The sequence below is a fragment of the Scyliorhinus torazame genome, chromosome 13, assembly GCF_047496885.1.
Source record: "Scyliorhinus torazame isolate Kashiwa2021f chromosome 13, sScyTor2.1, whole genome shotgun sequence".
Lineage (NCBI taxonomy): Eukaryota > Metazoa > Chordata > Chondrichthyes > Carcharhiniformes > Scyliorhinidae > Scyliorhinus > Scyliorhinus torazame.
The window spans coordinates 95093109-95111548 of NC_092719.1; the positions used below are offsets into that span (position 1 = coordinate 95093109).

General features: G+C 45.8%; 1 protein-coding gene across 3 annotated transcripts in view; it reads left to right on the plus strand.

Annotated features, from left to right (window-relative positions):
* The window catches only part of efcab12 (EF-hand calcium binding domain 12), a 226859-nt gene that overhangs the window by 16201 nt on the left and 192218 nt on the right, over nucleotides 1-18440 (plus strand). For all 3 annotated transcript variants that reach the window (XM_072471972.1, XM_072471973.1, XM_072471971.1), the window contains exon 2: nucleotides 12247-12411. In XM_072471972.1, coding sequence (XP_072328073.1) covers nucleotides 12247-12411 — 165 coding nt within the window. The remainder of the gene's footprint in view (nucleotides 1-12246; nucleotides 12412-18440) is intronic.

Here is an 18440-nt window from a genome sequence, read left to right on the forward strand (position 1 = left end):
TACCGAAGAAAGATAAGGACCCAGAGCAGTGCAGATTACGCGAATTGAGGACTGTGTCCTAGGGGTGATAGGTGAGGATCAGATGGGGTTTGTGAAGGGGAGGCAGTTGTCGGCGAATGTAAGGAGGTTGCTTAACGTGATTATGATGCCCCCGGAAGGGCAGGAAGTGGAGGTGGCAGTGGCAATGGATCCAGAGGAGGTGTTCGACCGGGTGGAGTGGGAGTAGCTGTGGGAAGTATTGGGACGGTTCAGGTTTGGGCAAGAGTTTGTGCATTGGGTCCGGTTGCTGTATAAGGTGCCGGTAGCAAGCGTGCGGATGAACCGGGTGAGTTCAGGATATTTTGTGGTGCACTGTGGGACAAGGCAGGGATGCCCGATCTCCTCATTGCTTTTTGCCCTCGCAACAGAGCCATTGGCAATGGCACTTAGAGCGACGAGGATTGGAAAAGGATTGTGTGGGGGACCGAGCACAGGGGTTCGCTGTATGTGGACAATCTGTTGCTATATATTTTGGACCCACTGGGGGGCATTGGAAGAATTCTGGGCACTTTGGAGAACTTTGATTGATTTTCTGGATGCAAGCTGAACACGGGAAAGTGTGAGATGTTCCCGATTGAGACCAGAGGGCAGGAGAGGAGGTTGGGGGAACTGCCATACAAGGTAGTGGGGGCGAATTTCAGGTACTTGGGCATCAAGGTAGCGTGGGGTTGGGCGCAGCTGCATAAGTTGAATTTAGCTGGGTTGATGGAGCAGATAAAGGGGGATTTTAAGGAGTGGGATGTGCTGCCATTGTCGCTGGCGGGACGGGTGCAGACAGTGAAGATGACGGTGCTGCCAAGGCTCTTGTTTGTATTTCAGAACCTCTTTCAAAGTTTGTGTGGCGGGGAAGACCAAGAGGGCATTTTTGGAACCAGGGGGTTGGCTTTTCCGAAGAAAATGAATTATTACTGGACGGCTAACATCATTATGGTTAGGAAATGAGTAGTGGGGAAGGGGTCGGCATGGGGGCAGATGGAGGCGGCTTCTTGCAGGGGAGTCAGTTTAGGGGCATTGTTGACGGCGCCTCTGTCCTTCCTGCCAGCCAGGTACTCCGTGAGCCCAGTGGTGGTATCAACCGTGAGAGTATGTGGGCAGTGGAGGTAGCATTTGAGATTGGAGGGTTCCTCGGCGTGGGCACCGGTTTGTGACCACCATACATTTGCATGGGGGGATGGGGGGGGAAGGTTTCGGGGTGGCGGTAGGCAGGGATTGAACGGTTTGGGGACCTGTTTGTAGGGGGCAGCTTTGCGAGCTTGGAGGACCTGGAGGAGGAATATGAGCTGCCCAGCTGGAATGGGTTTAGATACTTACAGGTCCGGGTCTTTGTGAGGAGGTCTTTGCCGTCCTTTACTGGGCTGCCGCCCCCGGGCTTCAGGATAAGGTGCTGTCGAGGGAGGTGGTAGGGGAGGGGAAGACGTTCGAGGTTGAAAAAGGAGCTGATCACACAGAATCACAGAATTTGCAGTGCAGAAGGAAGCCATTCGGCCCATTGAGTCTGCATTGGCCCTGGAAAGAGCACCCTGCTTAAGCCCACACCTCCACCCATCTCCTCTATCCAGCAACCCCACCTAACCTGGGAAGGAACCCTGACAGGAGATGTTAAACAAAAGTGGGAGGGGGAGCTGGGGAGGGGGAGATGGGGCCAAAGGTGGGAAGAGGCCCTGCGGAGGGTGAATAGGTCCTCGTCGTGTGCAAGCCTCAACCTTATTCAGTTCAAAGTAGTTCACAGGGCGCATATGACGGTTGCAAGGATGAGGTTTTTGAGGGGTCTAGAGGATAAGTATGGAGGCATGCAAACCATGTTCACATGGTTTGGGCGTGTCTGAAACTGAAGGGGTTCTGGCAGGGGTTTGCGGACACAATGCCCATGTTGTTGGGGGTCCCGAGCCCAGAGATAGTGATGTTTAGGGTGTCCGTAGACCCAGGGGTCGAGGGGACGAGTGAGGCCGATGGCTTGGCCTTTGCCTCCCTGATAGCCTGGAGACGGATTTTGCTTGGGTGGAGGGACTTGGAGCCACTGAAAGTGGGGGGGTGTGGGTGAGGGACCTGGCGGAATTCCTGAGGTTGGAAAAGATCAAGTTTGTCTTGAGGGGGTTGGTTGATGGGCTAGCCCAGAGGTGGAATCTGTTCATTGACTTCTTTAAGGAGGATTGGGTGTCAGCAGAGGGGAACGGGCAGCTGCGGGAGAGATAAGAGGCTTAAAATGGAGAGGGCAGGGGTGGGATGACAGTTGGTTATTTATTATGCTGGAAACATTTGTTCTTGATCTTATTTATGTTTTTGTTGTTTATATAAATGCCTGGATAAAATATTTTTTATAAACTGACCAGGGCCTCGGGTTGTGTTCTTTTAGCTCACACCATGGAAGATACTGGCCTGGATTCTCCGCTGCCCGCCGACGGTCGGGGTCCTCGATGCGACGGTCAATCGAAACTCCGGGCTCGGCCAGGTGTCGGACGCCAATTCAAATGGGGTGCTTCGACCACCACGCTGGCGCCGGAATCGAGGTTCATTCCGCGCGGCAGCGGGAGGGTTTCACTGAATGCAAATGGGTGTTACTGACCTATTTGCATCCATTAAGCAGACCCGGGGCCCTAATCTCCAGTCGTCCATGATTCTCTGGTCGCCTGGGCTGGGAATCACTTGAGCGAGGATTACTACGGGTTTCACCAAATGTGAGCCTGGCGTGGTGAACCTCGCCGTGGGCCACTCTCTCCTTAAGAGAGTTGCCCCCAAAGTCCATCCGAGGACCACCCTCCTCTTTCCTACCCCCCCCCCCCCACCCACAATGCATTCCATGCTCAACCCTCCTCTACCAGACCCCCCCAATACCCCGCAAAATGGGAGAACTGCCCCTCCCAAGTCTCTGTTGGGGGGGTTCCTTTATTTAGGGGGTCACTGTGGGGATGGGGTTCCTTTAGTTAGGAGGTCTTTGTAGGGGGACGGGACCGATGAGTTTGGGGGTCTCTATGGGGGGGGGGAACACTCTGGTTAGGGGGTCTCTGTGGGGGGGGACCCTCTAGTTAGGGGTCTCTGTGGGGGTACCCACGGGTCTCTATGGGGGGGGGCCCACTAGTTAGGGGGTCTCTGTGGCGGGGGGAACTCTCTAGTTAGGGGGTCTCTGGAGGGGACCCTCTAGTTAGGGGTCTCTGTGGGGGTGGGGTCGTGTGGCCATCTGAAATGGCCGCCCGCAAAGGATAATGGGAATTGTGGTCAAGTTGGGACACAGACAGTACACAGCCCCTGTGTATTGGGCAAAGGAAAACCAGACCGAACTGAAACTTGCACCTGTTAAAGGTTAATCACCGATTCCCCCTCAAATAAAAGAATAGCAACAATAGCAGACTGACTAGCACCACTTCCCTTTTTTGTAAAGGCATATGTATTTGGGACAGTGGTAACTAGGACCTGCCCAGCCATCTAGGTACCCGCCCCTAATTGGCCAGAATGGATTAGGATGATCGAGACACTCTCGATCCATTGGATCCTGAGTTAGCACCGTCCAAAAGGGCGTGAAAAAGGAGAAGGATAAGAGGCACTAAGTCACTAACGATCGGTCTCTTTTGGGGCCGGGCTGTGCCCACACCAACTGCAGCATAACGACCAGCCAAGTTCAAGACCCGCGATCACTACCTGAGAGAGACGAGCCGCAGCCGAGAAAAACCTGACTGCTTCCAGCCGACACACGTGGGGATTCAGATAAAGGCCTTATCTAGCTGTACAGAGCCGGTCACCCAGAAGTTAATTAAAGGTCATCTTAGTTGTTAAGTGTAGTTTAATGCATAGCCGCGTGTATCATTGCACATAGAGATAAGTCTTATGTTTAATAATAAACTGTCCTTTGAACTAACGTATCGATTGTGTGGTCATTTGGTCAATACAAGAAGCATACTCGCAGGTTAATATTAGCAACAGTCGACCCTCTAGTTACAGGGTATCTGTGGGGGAGGGGGGAAACTCTCTAGTTAGGGGGTTCCTGTCCGGGGGGGGGGGGTCCTTTAGTTCGGGACCCTGGTTGTGGGGGGGGGGGGGGGGAGTTGAAGAGTTTCTTCAGTTCGGGGATTCCTGTGGAGGGGCTGTTCCTTCAGTTTGGGGGTCCCTTAAGTTTGGGGTCCCTGTGGGGGGGGTTCCTTCAGTTAGGGGGTCCCAGTGGGGGGGGGGGGTCCTTCAGTTAGGGGAGGTCCTGAGGGTGGAGGGATTCCTTCAGTAAGGGAAGGTCCTGTGGGGGGAGGGAGTTCTTCAGGTCGGGGGTTGGGGCTGTAAGGTAGGGGGTGAGTACCTTCAATTAGGAGAGAGGCCTGTGGGAGGTAAGGCCCCCAATTAAGGGGTCCCGGGGGTGTGGCTGGGGGCGGGCTCCATATTAAGGTGGTCCCAGGTGGGAGTGGGGAGGACTCCCTATGAGGGAGGGCTCCCAGGGGAGAATGGGTGGGGGAGTGGAGGGTTCCTTATTAAGGGGGTTCCTGGGGGGGATGGGGAGGGCTCCCTATTAAGGAGGGGGGTGGTCTCCCTATTAAAAGTGCTGATCGGTTGGCAAATAGACATTGATTGGTAGAGGCATTGTCATTGAGAATGCACCAGTTAATGTAACTGCCAAGCTCTGTTTCAATTCAAACCAGGCAGCCTGACTCTGATTGGTTAAGGCATTGCTTTGGGAAGTGAACTGGCTCTTGAATCGGTCCAAATTGGTCTGGTGATCATAAAATCATAGAATCCCTCTTTTATTACACTCTCGTATTATCTTGATATACTACGGAGTGTAATATGTGTTACTCAAACCTTGGTGACTGATGAGATCTTCTGAATCTCGATGAAGAAGACTCGAAGTCGTCCAGTAGTAACAAAAGGTTTATTGAGTAACTATAACAATAATTGCATGAGTTCTTTACTTTAACTTTGATACTAGTGATAAAGGTCGGCAAGATCTAACTACATTAACCATCTGAGCTAATCTGACACTCCTGCCTTTGTCACAGTCCATCCAAAAGAGAGGGAGAGAGACCCTGTTGGTCCGGCCCTCTAGTGATCATGTGTTGCTACTGATTACACATTAACCCCTTATGTACATGCACAGACAGAGATCACTACATCCCCCGTTTTTTCTTGTGTTACATATTTTCTGTATGTTGTAAAGAAAATTGAACAAACATAATGGATGCAGTTTGCAAATGCATTACATAACATCAGAGTTAATCAGTCAAATGTGAATACATTTAGTCTCTTAGGTTTTTTTTTCGTTTGCTTGAAACAGGTAGATAAATGTTGATATGTACAAGTTGTGATGATATTGATGATTATACAAAGCGAATTAATATTTATTAGTCCAATCTTAATAAAAAAATTGATAAGTCCAACTTTATGAATTCATGAGTTGCTTGCTTCTTCTGTTGTTGACGTGGTGAAGTTGATGTTGTCATTCCTTAGTGAACGTCGTCCGTGTTCTTGTGTTTAAGTAACCAAGAAGTCATCGTGAGGTGTTTGAATGGTCGAATCACTTTCATGTCATCTTTGTTGTCTGACCTGGACTTTTTCCTGTGCTTGGGGTATTGATTCCATATGTCACCTTTGTTGTCTGACCTGGACTTTTTCCTGTGCTTATGGTATTGATTCCATATGTCATCTTTGTTGTCTGACCTGGACTTTTTCCTGTGCTTGTGGTATTGATTCTGTCTGTCATCTTTGTTGTCTGACCTGGACTTTTTCCTGTGTTTGCGGTATTGATTCAGTATGTCATCTGCCTTGAAAGCTGGTTTGCTTGTTTGTAGTGGAGCAAATGTGAATTCGTGAGATTTGTTATGCCATGGTATGTTTGTACTCTTGCCATTGTTTTGAGCTGTACTGTTGCATTGTCCTTCATGTGCAGAGTTGTACTATGTCGTACACGTTGTTTCATTGTTGTTGTTTTTGTCATTTCTGTCTTTGATGTTTCCGCTGTTCTTGTTGTTTTTGTTGTGCTTGTTGTTGCTGTTGTCGTTTTTGTTATGCTTGTTGTTGTTGTTGTTCTTGTAGTTTTTGTTGTTGCTGTTGTTGTTCTCGTTTCTGTTGTGCTTCTTGTAGTTTTTGTTGTTCTTGTTGCGCTCAATGACTGTTCCGTGTGGATAATTCGAGTCATTCTCAAAGTTATTTGTGTCAGTGCCCTTTGTGGTATCTGATGTTTCATTGAGCATTTCTTCTTGAGGATTGTGAGAATGATATGATGTTGCATTGATCTTGGTGACATCACTCATTTGTTGTTGATGTGATTCCTCTTTGATTTCTTGGTGCTCCTCTTCTGGAGTCATTTCTGGTTCACTTGAATCATCATTGATTTCTTGGTGCTCCTCTTGAAGTCATTTCTGGTTCACTTGAATCATCATTGATTTCTTGGTGCTCCACTTTTGGCGTCATTTCAGGTTCACTTGAATGAACATTGATTTCTTGTTGCTCTTTTGGAGTCATTTCAGGATTGATTCGGGGCAGTCAGCGTGGCTTTGTGCGTGGAAAATCATGTCTCACAAATTTGATTGAGTTTTTTGAGGGGGTGACCAAGAAGGTAGATGAGGGCAGTGCAGTAGACGTTGTCTACATGGACTTTAGCAAAGCCTTTGACAAGGTACCGCATGGTAGGTTGTTGCAGAAGGTTAAGGCTCACGGGATCCAGGGTGAGGTTGCCAATTGGATTCAAAATTGGCTGGACGACAGAAGGCGACAGGGTGGTTGTAGAGGGTTGTTTTTCAAACTGGAGGCCTGTGACCAATGGTGTGCCTCAGGGATCGGTGCTGGGTCCACTGTTATTTGTGATTTATATTAATGATTTGGATGAGAATTTAGGAGGCATGGTTAGTAAGTTTGCAGATGACACGAAGAAGGTTATCTAGGATTGCAAAGGGATCTTGATCAATTAGGCCAGTGGGCCGACGAATGGCAGATGGAGTTTAATTTAGATAAATGTGAGGTGATGCATTTTGGCAGATCGAATCAGGCCAGGACCTACTCAGTTAATGGTATGGCGTTGGGGAGAGTTATAGAACAAAGAGATCTAGGAGTACAGGTTCATAGCTCCTTGAAGGTGGAGTCGCAGGTGGACAGGGTGGTGAAGAAGGCATTCGGCATGCTTGGTTTCATTGGTCAGAACATTGAATACAGGAGTTGGGACGTCTTGTTGAAGTTGTACAAGACATTGGTACGGCCACACTTGGAATACGGTGTGCAGTTCTGGTCACCCTATTATAGGAAGGATATTATTAAACTGGAAAGAGTGCAGAAAAGATTTACTAGGATGTTGCCGGGACTTGATGGTTTGAGTTATAAGGAGAGGCTGGATAGACTGGGACTTTTTTCCTTGGAGCGTAGGAGGCTTAGGGGTGATCTTATAGAGGTCTATAAAATAATGAGGGGCATAGATAAGGTAGATAGTCAACATCTTTTCCCAAAGGTAGGGGAGTCTAAAACTAGCGGGCATAGGTTTAAGGTGAGAGGGGAGAGATTCAAAAGGGCCCAGAGGGGCAATTTCTTCACTCAGAGGGCAGTGAGTGTCTGGAATGGGCTGCCAGAGGTAGTAGTAGAGGCGGGTACAATTGTGTCTTTTAAAAAACATTTAGATAGTTACATGGGTAAGATGGGTATAGAGGGTTATGGGCCAAGTGCGGGCAACTGGGACTAGCTTAATGGTAAAAACTGGGCGGCATGGACTGGTTGGGCCGAAGGGCCTGTTTCCATGCTGTAAACTTCTATGATTCTATTTGAATCATCTTTGGTTTCTTGGCGCTCCTCTTCTGGAGTCAAAATCTTCAAGATTTCATTTTCTTGTGGGTAGTTTAGAGTAGATGAGGTTTTAATTGACGTGGTCTCATTGGACTCGAGAGTAGTTTCACTTTGTTGAGTGCTTCTGCACATACGAGCTGAGATCTGTCAGTCTCTCTGATCTTGCACATCTTGTATGTCGATCGTAATCACATTGTCTATCACTATTCTCACAAGTGGGTAGACATTCAGTGTCTTCTTGTCGGTTAAATGAGCTGGGTAGACTTTCATAGTCTTCTGGTGGTTCAAATAAGCTGGGTAGACTTTCATAGTCTTTTTGGTGTTCACGTGAGCTTGGTACACTTTCATAGTCTGCTGCTGGTTGCTCAGATAAGGTGGATAGACCTTCATAGTCTTCTTCGTGCACGGTTGTCGCTCTGGAGTCTTTAATTGCTTCCATTTTGGAGTCTGTCAACGAGCTCTCTGTGGAGGCTTGCTTCGCTCTCTCAGTGGAGTCTTTCATCGCTCTCTGTGTGGAGTCATGCAGTGTTCTCCCTTTGGAGTCGATCTGTGCTTTCTCAACGGAGTCATTCTGTGTTCTCTGTGTGACGTTGTTTTCTTGGCTGATTGACAGGTTGCTGTCATCCAATGTTTCAATGATCTGCCATTGCATCATGGTATTGGATTCATCTACCATGAGTAGATTCGTATTGAGCTTTTCAACCGTGTTGCTGATACTATGATTATCACCTGAAGAACTCAGCCATGTATGAGTAGTGTTCTTCAATATACAAATCATCTCTTTTTGTTTCACATTCGTTATTGTGCTCTTCATGTTCAATGAGCAAATCATCTTCTTTGGTTTCGGATTTGTCACTGTGCTCTTCATGTTCAATGAACAAATCATCTGCTTTGGTTTCGGATTTGTCATTGTGCTCTTCACTTTGGGTGGTGCAAACTGCGAGTGCCAGGGTGCGTGGAGGTTATTTTCAACTGCTGGTATAAGTTCAGGCATTGTTCTGTCTCTCGAAGTAAACAAATTGGGTTCTGTAGATTTAAAACTCTTTTTTTCAATTTTCAGGTATTTCCCCATTAAGTGGGTGTGGGCCGGGTCCTCTGACGTCATGACACTCGTGACGTCATGCGTAGGATTCGATTGCGCATGCGCACTCCGAGTTTCCTTTACTGTGCGCTCGTTTCACAACTGTGCATGCGCGACTTCTCTGTTTTGCCCATTTGCGTCTTTTAGGGAAGTGCGCATGTGTGGACTGGTCAGACTGCACATGCGCAAGATGGCTGCCGCTCAGAACTTCTGTTTTCTTCTGTTTCAACTCTGCCTCGTGGTGAGTATTCATTCCATTTTTACGGATTTCGTTTTCTAGATACTGATTATAGAACATAGAACAATACAGCGCAGTACAGGCCCTTCGGCCCACGATGTTGCACCGAAACAAAAGCCATCTAACCTACACTATGCCATTATCATCCATATGTTTATCCAATAAACTTTTAAATGCCCTCAATGTTGGCGAGTTCACTACTGTAGCAGGTAGGGCATTCCACGGCCTCACTACTCTTTGCGTAAAGAACCTACCTCTGACCTCTGTCCTATATCTATTACCCCTCAGTTTAAAGTTATGTCCCCTCGTGCCAGCCATATCCATCCGCGGGAGAAGGCTCTCACTGTCCACCCTATCCAACCCCCTGATCATTTTGTATGCCTCTATTAAGTCTCCTCTTAACCTTCTTCTCTCCAACGAAAACAACCTCAAGTCCATCAGCCTTTCCTCATAAGATTTTCCCTCCATACCAGGCAACATCCTGGTAAATCTCCTCTGCACCCGCTCCAAAGCCTCCACGTCCTTCCTATAATGCGGTGACCAGAACTGTACGCAATACTCCAAATGCGGCCGTACCAGAGTTCTGTACAGCTGCAACATGACCTCCCGACTCCGGAACTCAATCCCTCTACCAATAAAGGCCAACACTCCATAGGCCTTCTTCACAACCCTATCAACCTGGGTGGCAACTTTCAGGGATCTATGTACATGGACACCTAGATCCCTCTGCTCATCCACACTTTCAAGAACTTTACCATTAGCCAAATATTCCGCATTCCTGTTATTCCTTCCAAAGTGAATCACCTCACACTTCTCTACATTAAACTCCATTTGCCACCTCTCAGCCCAGCTCTGCAGCTTATCTATATCCCTCTGTAACCTGCTACATCCTTCCACACTATCGACAACACCACCGACTTTAGTATCGTCTGCAAATTTACTCACCCACCCTTCTGTGCCTTCCTCTAGATCATTGATAAAAATGACAAACAGCAACGGCCCCAGAACAGATCCTTGTGGTACTCCACTTGTGACTGTACTCCATTCTGAACATTTCCCATCAACCACCACCCTCTGTCTTCTTTCAGCTCGCCAATTTCTGATCCACATCTCTAAATGGTCCCCCTCCCCCCTTAGGACCCGGAAAACACGATCCGAGACATCACGTACCCTTGCACCTGGGAGGCAACATACCAAACGTGAGTCTCCCACGCTCCCACAAAATCTCCTATCTGTGCCCCTGACTATAGAGTCCCCAATTACTAATGCTCTGCTCCTCTCCCCCCTTCCCTTCTGAGCAACAGGGACAGACTCCGTGCCAGAGGCCTGTACCCCAAGGCTTACCCCTGTAAAGATACCTTTACCTTTGTAAAGATTCAAAGTATCGCTTTTGTTTTTGTTCACAAGTAAGGCATTTTTGTATAGCGATTTCTAGAGTTAGATTCTTATTTTGTGAAAGTTCTTCCCTCAAATTCTTTTCAGTTAGTCCATAAATTAATTGATCCATTATTATTGAGTCTCTGAAATCAACAAAATTACAGCCTTGTGCTATTAATTTGAGGTCTGTAATAAAATCAGTGATGGGCTCTCCGTTTCTCTGGCATCTATGACAAAAGTTAAATCTTTTCAGCATCTCACCAGACTGACTTTTACAGTGTTCATCAAATTTTTTGAGTATGTCTTCTAATTTGGTGTTGTCTTCACCTTCTAAGTAATTAAAGCAATTATAGATTTCTCTAGCTTCATGCCCTCCTGTTGAGAGTAGCAGCGCGATTTTCGTTGCGTCAGAGGCCGTGCTCAAATCATTTCCTGCAATACATATTTGGAACATCTGTTCAAACATTTTCCAGTTATAACTTAAATTACCGTCTGTTTCCAGCTGCCATGCAGCTCCAACGAGTTCCATCGAATCAGTTAGTCGTCGAGGATCCATATGCTACGAAGTCTTCCACAGTTGAATATCCGGTTTGAATTTTCTTCTCTTTTTGTCTAACCTAATCTAACTAGTTCTTTTATAGCCGACACGCCTGGTAACATCTTTTATTACACTCCTGTATTATCTTGATATGCTATTATCTTGCACTCACCAGGATAGTTTGCAAGAAAATAATAACTGCAAAGGGGCACAACAGGAGAGAGTGCGGATTGGAGATACAGAATAGAAAATAGGAGCAGGAGGAGGCCATTCGGCCCTTCAAATCTGCTCCGCCATTCATTATGATCATGGCTGATCATCCAACTATAATAATAATAAGCTTTATTATTGTCACAAGTAGGCTTACATTAACACTGCAATGAAGTTGCTGTGAAAAGCCCCTAGTCGCCACACTCTGGCGCCTGTTTGGGTACACAGGGAGAATTCAGAATGTCCAATTCACCTAACAAGTACATCTTTCGGGACTTGTGGGAGTAAACCGGAGCACCCAGAGGAAACCCACGCAGGCATAGGGAGAACGTGCAGACTCCACACAGACAGTGATCCAAGCGGGAATTGAACCTGGGTCTCTGGCGTTGTGAAGCAACAGTGCTACTGTACTACGGTGCCGTCCAGCCTAACCCCGCTTTCCCCCCATATCCTATTGATCCCCTTCACCCTAAGTGCTGCATCTAACTGCTTCTTGAAACCATACAATATTTTGGCCTCAACTACATCCTGTGGTATTGAATCCCGCAGGCTTACCACTCTTTGGGTGAAGACATTTCTCCTCATCTCTGCCCTAAATGGTCTATTCCGTATCCTCAGATTGTGACCCCTGGTTCTGGACGTACCCATCATCGAGATCATCCTTCCTGCATCTACCCTATCTAGTCCCGTTAGAATTTTATAGGTTTTTATGAGATATCCCCTCGTTCTTCTGAACTCCAGCGAATACAATCCAAACCGATTCAATCTCTCCTCATACGTCAGTCTCGCCATCCCATGGAAGTATTTCAAAAAAGCAGTATTGATAGATTAACAAGAAGAAAATTATCAGACTCGTGTGTAAGATGGTGCCACCTCAAGTTTAATCCACTATCTGCACAGAATCCAGTGCAATGCAGTTGAGCATTATAATTGGTTTCACAGAACAGGAAACATTGACACAGGTAATGAGAGTGAAGAAATGTAATGCTTGAGTTGATGCAGTAATTTTGTTTTGTATTGCAGGGAAATGCATTGATGCAAAAAAAGATGTCAAGCACATTGATTCATTTTCCTTTTCTGGAGCCAGACGAATTACTCCATGAATATGGATCTGTAGACTACTTCCAAAGCAGGGACAGAGGGAAGAAAGGGGAACTATCAAAAGATGATCTCACAGGGTTTGAAAAGGTGAGCACTGAAACTAGAACAATAGAGGTCAAAGATATAAAATGTCACAGGATCATGCCCATACATTTCCAATATGTCTTCATAGTAGATAGAATGGGTGAGTTTGGTCAGATCAGTATTTACTACTTTTATAGCATTTGTTATGGGCCAGGGTTTAGAGAACCCCAAGATGTATCATGGAGTTCACCTGACCCACAACGTTTGCCAGATTGTGGTATGGGGAGCACACAGCCCACTCTACAGGTGTGGTTCAGCAGAAATGGAAAAGTACTTTTTAAAGCAAAACAATGTTATTCTATGAACTCAAGTTAACCTTTTTAAAACATACAGTGAACATCTTAGCAACCATTAATTCAAATACAACCCCCAAAGAATACAACACTAAGTAATTCTTACTTTCCTTTTAACATCCATGAGACTTTAAAAAAAAAACTTTTAACAGAAGCACATCAGGTAAAAGTCACTACTGAGAGCAGTTATTAGTTTTAAATCACCAAGGGATCGATTTACATTCTTTAGTTACAGAGAGAGAGACTAATACCCCTTCTGGTTATGACTGCAGCTATCCAGCTCTGAAAACTAAAACTAAAACATACCCTGCAGCAAAAAGCCTAAAACGAAATTATAGAGCTGACAGACAGCCCACCTCCACCCACTCTCTGACATCACTGCAGTAATAAACACCCATTTCTTAAAGGTACTCTCACGACAGATACTTATATATACAGCCATTTATAAACACCCATTTCTTAAAGGTACTCTCACATGACACTTCTAGTTTGTAAAGTTTTTAATTTGTGGTCTATTGTTACTGCAGTAATGAGAACCAGGGAAGATGGACCCGAGAGTAATTGATATTATTTCATTTTAAGCATCTTCCAAAACATTTAATTTAAAGAGGTAAGTCATGGCAGGAGAGCTCAAAGCCATGGTGTGCTCTTCCTGCTCTTTGTGGAAAACAAAGAACATTTGCAGTGCCCGGGGCCAGGATGTGTGCAGGAAGTGTCCACCAGCTGCAGCTCCTGGAATCCCAGGAATAACCTGGATTGGCCTAGCCAAAAAGTTTAGGTTGGGTTATGGGGATAGGGTGGAGGCTTGGGCTTATGTAGGGTGCTCTTTCCAAGGACCAGTGCAGACTATATGGGCTGAATGGCCTCCTTCTGCACTGTAGGTTCTATGACTCTATGCAAACAGATGTTCCGCTTTGGATTCTGTTGAGGGGATTGGCCTTTCAGGGGAAAGCAGCAAAGTCAAGTTTGTTGCCTCAGGGTTGACTCTGCTGTACAGGAGATGAGTAATAATTGTGGGCATGCAGTAGCTATAGAAACCACCAATAGTTGTACAGGATTCAGTTGGAAGGGGAATAAATGGATGTTTCTATGGCTGCAAATGAGATTCCAGGATGGTATTTTGCCACCCTGGTTCTCGGGTCAAGGATGTCTCAGAACGGCTACAGAACATTCTGGAGTGAAGGGTGAACAGCGAGTGGTCATGAGCATTATCATAGAATTTACAGTGCAGAAGGAGACCATTCAGCCCATCGAGTCTGCACCGGCTCTTGGAAAGAGCACCCTACTAAAGGAAACTTTAATTTATGTTAACCTGTCGAACTACGCCAAGATTGGGGGAAGCTTAGTTGATGAATCAAGTCCTGGCGCAATACGACAAGTTGTAAGATTTGTAATATTTGTAGACTGTGTTAAGTTGTTCGATTCCTTGTATTATTCGACTGTGTGTAGTTGAAGGAATTTATATCATCTCTGCTATTCGGTTATCAGTAGCACTTTGCGAATACTGGAACTCAGCAGAAATTTGCAGTATAAACTTCTCAGGTGCCAAAAAGAATTGTTTTATTTGTAGTTGCTTGATTACAATTTGAAAGTCATTTAAAAGGCAATTCGTAGACAATTCGAAGCTTTCAGAGAATTACAGACATTATCTTTCTTTGCTTAGGCAGACAGCTCGAAAGTAACTTTTAAAAGGTCAAAGTCTGGCAATGAAACATGAAGAGAGAGAGAGAGCTAATCTTCAGCTAAACTCAAACTCAAAGTCAAAAGTGGACTAACATCACTGACACAGACTGTTAGACTGACAGAACCCCCAAAAGACATCTCTAAAATGGAGACTATTAAGGACAAAACTGACTAAACTAACAGAAAGACAACACAACACAAAGACACTACAGAAAGACTCACTGACAGAATCAAAAACAGAAATTAAGGACAGACAATACACAAGACAACACCCCAAAGACAACATAAATTAAGGACAGACAACACCAAAAGACAACACAGCACAACACACCACAGACAACACACTAATATGGCGGGCGGAAACTTTTCAGTTATACACTTTCATATCTGTCTTAAGTCATCTAATCACACCCCAATATAATCCTAATTGGTTTGGGTTAGACTCAAACACATTTGATTTGATGGCAAGCCGTCCATCTTCAATGTGCAACACCAGCTTTTCTGATCCAGCTGTTATCTGCATTGTGAACAATGGTGCCTTCATGTTGCTGTGTATTCAGCCCTTGGCCTTGACAATTAGCACAAGCAGTGTCAAATTGTTTTGCAACTGTGCAAACAGGTATAATAATATAGTCCATTTTTCTTTGTTCTTCTTCCTCCAACCGAAATCCTTCTCGATTGACAGTCTCTTTGAACAAAGTCTCTGCACGATCCATCCATTGCTCTACTCCTTGGCATTTCTCTTCAGAATCTGATAATTAAGTTCAATCTGACCACAAGCCCCTTGCAATTCTCCAATACAGGAACATTGGTGATCACAGCTTTCAGGCAGTCAAATGCCTGTTGAAAGTACGCTGTCCATTGAAATTTTTTAGGTTTCCTTAGCAAGTCCATCAGTGGAGTAATCATGCCACAAAACGTTTGCACAACTGTTCGATCAAAGCCATTTATGCTAAGAAATCGCATTATTTCCCTTTGTCTTGACGGTATCGGAAACTCCGCGAGTACGGGCAGTACGGTAGCACAAGTGGATAGCACTGTGGCTTCACAGCGCCAGGGTCCCAGGTTCGATTCCCGCTGGGTCACTGTCTGTGCGGAGTCTGCACGTTCTCCCCGTGTCTGCGTGGGTTTCCTCCGGGTGCTCCGGTTTCCTCCCACAGTCCAAAGACGTGCAGCTTAGGTGGATTGGCCATGCTAAATTGCCCTTAATATCCAAAAAGGTTGGGAGGGGTTATTGGGTTACGGGGATAGGGTGGAAGTGAGGGCTTAAGTGGGTCGGTGCAGACTCGATGGGCAGAATGGCCTCCTTCTGTACTGTATATTCTATGTTCTATGAAAGTGATTTGGGCTTCTCCAAATTCACTTTCGGCTAGGTTCATCACCAAACCCGCCTCCTGAAGTCGATCGAAGAACTCTATACGATGTTTTAAATGTTCTTTCCATGTCTGGAAGTTGGAAATAAAAGCAGATTGTCCCACTTTCTCCATGCAATCCTTCAATGGTGGGATAGGATAAGAGTTCGTTCTTGTAACTGAATTCACCTTTCAATAGTCCACACACAACCGTTGGGTACCATCTGGTTTAGGAACCATCACTATGGGTGAGCTCCATTAGCTGCAACCCACTTCAATTATGCCATTTTTAAGCATACTCTCATACAACATAGAACATTATAGCGCAGTACAGGCCCTTCAGCCCTCGATGTTGCGCCGACCTGTGAAACGACTCTAAAGCCCATCTACACTATTCCCTTATCGTCCATATGTCTATCCAATGACCATTTGAATGCTCTTAGTGTTGGCGAGTCCACTACTGTTGCAGGCAGGGCATTCCACACACTTACTACTCTCTGAGTAAAGAACCTACCTCTGACATCTGTCTTATATCCATCTCCCCTCAATTTAAAGCTATGTACCCTCGTGCTAGACATCACCATCCGAGGAAAAACGCTCTCACTGTCCACCCTATCCAATCCTCTGATCATCTTGTATGCCTCAATTGAGTCACCTCTTAACCTTCTTCTCTCTAATGAAAACAGCCTCAAGTCCATCAGCCTTTCCTCATAAGATCTTCCCTCCATACCAGGCAACATTCTGGTAAATCTCCTCTGCACCCTTTCCAATGCTTCCACATCCGTCCTATAATGCGGTGACCAGAAGTGCATGCAATGCTCTAAATGCGGCCGCACCAGAGTTTTGTACAGCTGCAACATGACCTCAAGGCTCCGAAACTCAATCCCTCTACCAATAAAAGCTAACACACCGTACGCCTTCTTAACAAACCTCTCAACCTGGGTGGCAACTTTCAGGGATCTATGTACATGGACACCGAGATCTCTCTGCTCATCCACACTGCCAAGAATCTTACCATTAGCCCAGTACTCTGTCTTCCTGTTATTCCTTCCAAAATGAATCACCTCACACTTTTCTGCATTAAACTCCATTTGCCACCTCTCAGCCCAGCGCTGCAGCTTATCTATGTCCCTCTGTAACTTGTAACATCCTTCCGCACTGTCCACAACTCCACCGACTTTAGTGTCATCTGAAAATTTACTCGCCCATCCTTCTACGCCCTCCTCCAGGTCATTTATAAAAATGACAAACAGCAGTGGCCCCAAAACAGATCCTTGGGGTACACCACTAGTAACTGGACTCCAGTCTGAACACTTCCCATCAACCACCACCCTTTGTCTTCTTCCAGCTAGCCAATGTCTGATCCAAACTGCTAAATCTCCCTGAATCCCGTGCTTCCGTATTTTCTGTAGTAGCCTACCGTGGGGAACCTTATCAAACGCTTTACTGAAATCCATATACACCACATCAACTGCTTTACCCTCATCCACCTGTTTGGTCACCTTCTCAAAGAACTCTATAAGGTTTGTGAGGCACGACCTACCCTTCACGAAACCGTGTTGACTATGTCTAATCAAATTATTCCTTTCCAGATGATTATACACCCTATCTCTTATAAACCTTTCCAAGATTTTGCCCACAACAGAAGTAAGGCTCACTGGTCTATAGTTACCGGGGTTGTCTCTACTCCCCTTCTTGAACAAGGGGACAACATTTGCTATCCTCCAGTCTTCTGGCACTATTCCTGTTGACAAGATGACTTAAAGATGAAAGCCAAAGGCTCAGCAATCTCTTCCCTCGCTTCCCAAAGAATCCTAGGATAAATCCCATCCATCCCAGGGGACTTATCTATTTTCACTCTTTCCAGAATTGTTAACACCTCCTCCTTATGAACCTCAAGTCCTTCTAGTTTAGTAGCCTGAATCTCAGTATTCTCCTCGACAACATTGTCTTTTTCCTGTGTGAATACTGACAAAAAATATTCATTTAGCACCTCTTCTATCTCCTCGGACTCCAAGCACAACTTCCCACGACTGTCCTTGACTGGCCCTACTCTTACCCTAGTCATTCTTTTATTCCTGACATATCTATAGAAAGCTTTAGGGTTATCCTTGATCCTACCTGCCAAAGACTTCTCATGTCCCCTCCTGGCTCTTCTTAGCTCTCTCGTTAGGTCCTTCTTAGCTAACTTGTAACTCTCGAGCGCCCTTACTGAACGTTCATGTCTCATCTTTACCTTCTTCCTCTTGACAAGTGTTTTGATTGCCTTAGTAAATCCCGGTTCCCTTGCTCGACCACTTCCTCCCTGCCTCACAGGCAGATACTTATCAAGGACACGCAGTAGCTGTTCCTTGAACAAGCTCCACATTTCCATTGTGCCCATCCCCTGCAGTTTTCCTCTCCACCCGATGCATCCTAAGTCTTGCCTTATCGCATCATAATTGCCTTTCCCCCAGATATAACTCTTGCCCTGCGGTATATACCTATCCCTTTCCATCACTAAAGTAAACGTAATCGAATTGTGGTCACTATCACCAAAGTGCTCACCTACCTCCAAATCTAACACCTGTCCTGGTTCATTACCCAGTACCAAATCCAATATGGCCTCGCCTCTCGTTGGCCTATCTACATACTGTGTCAGGAAACCCTCCTGCACACATTGGACAAAAACGGACCCATCTAAAGTACTCAAACTATAGCGTTT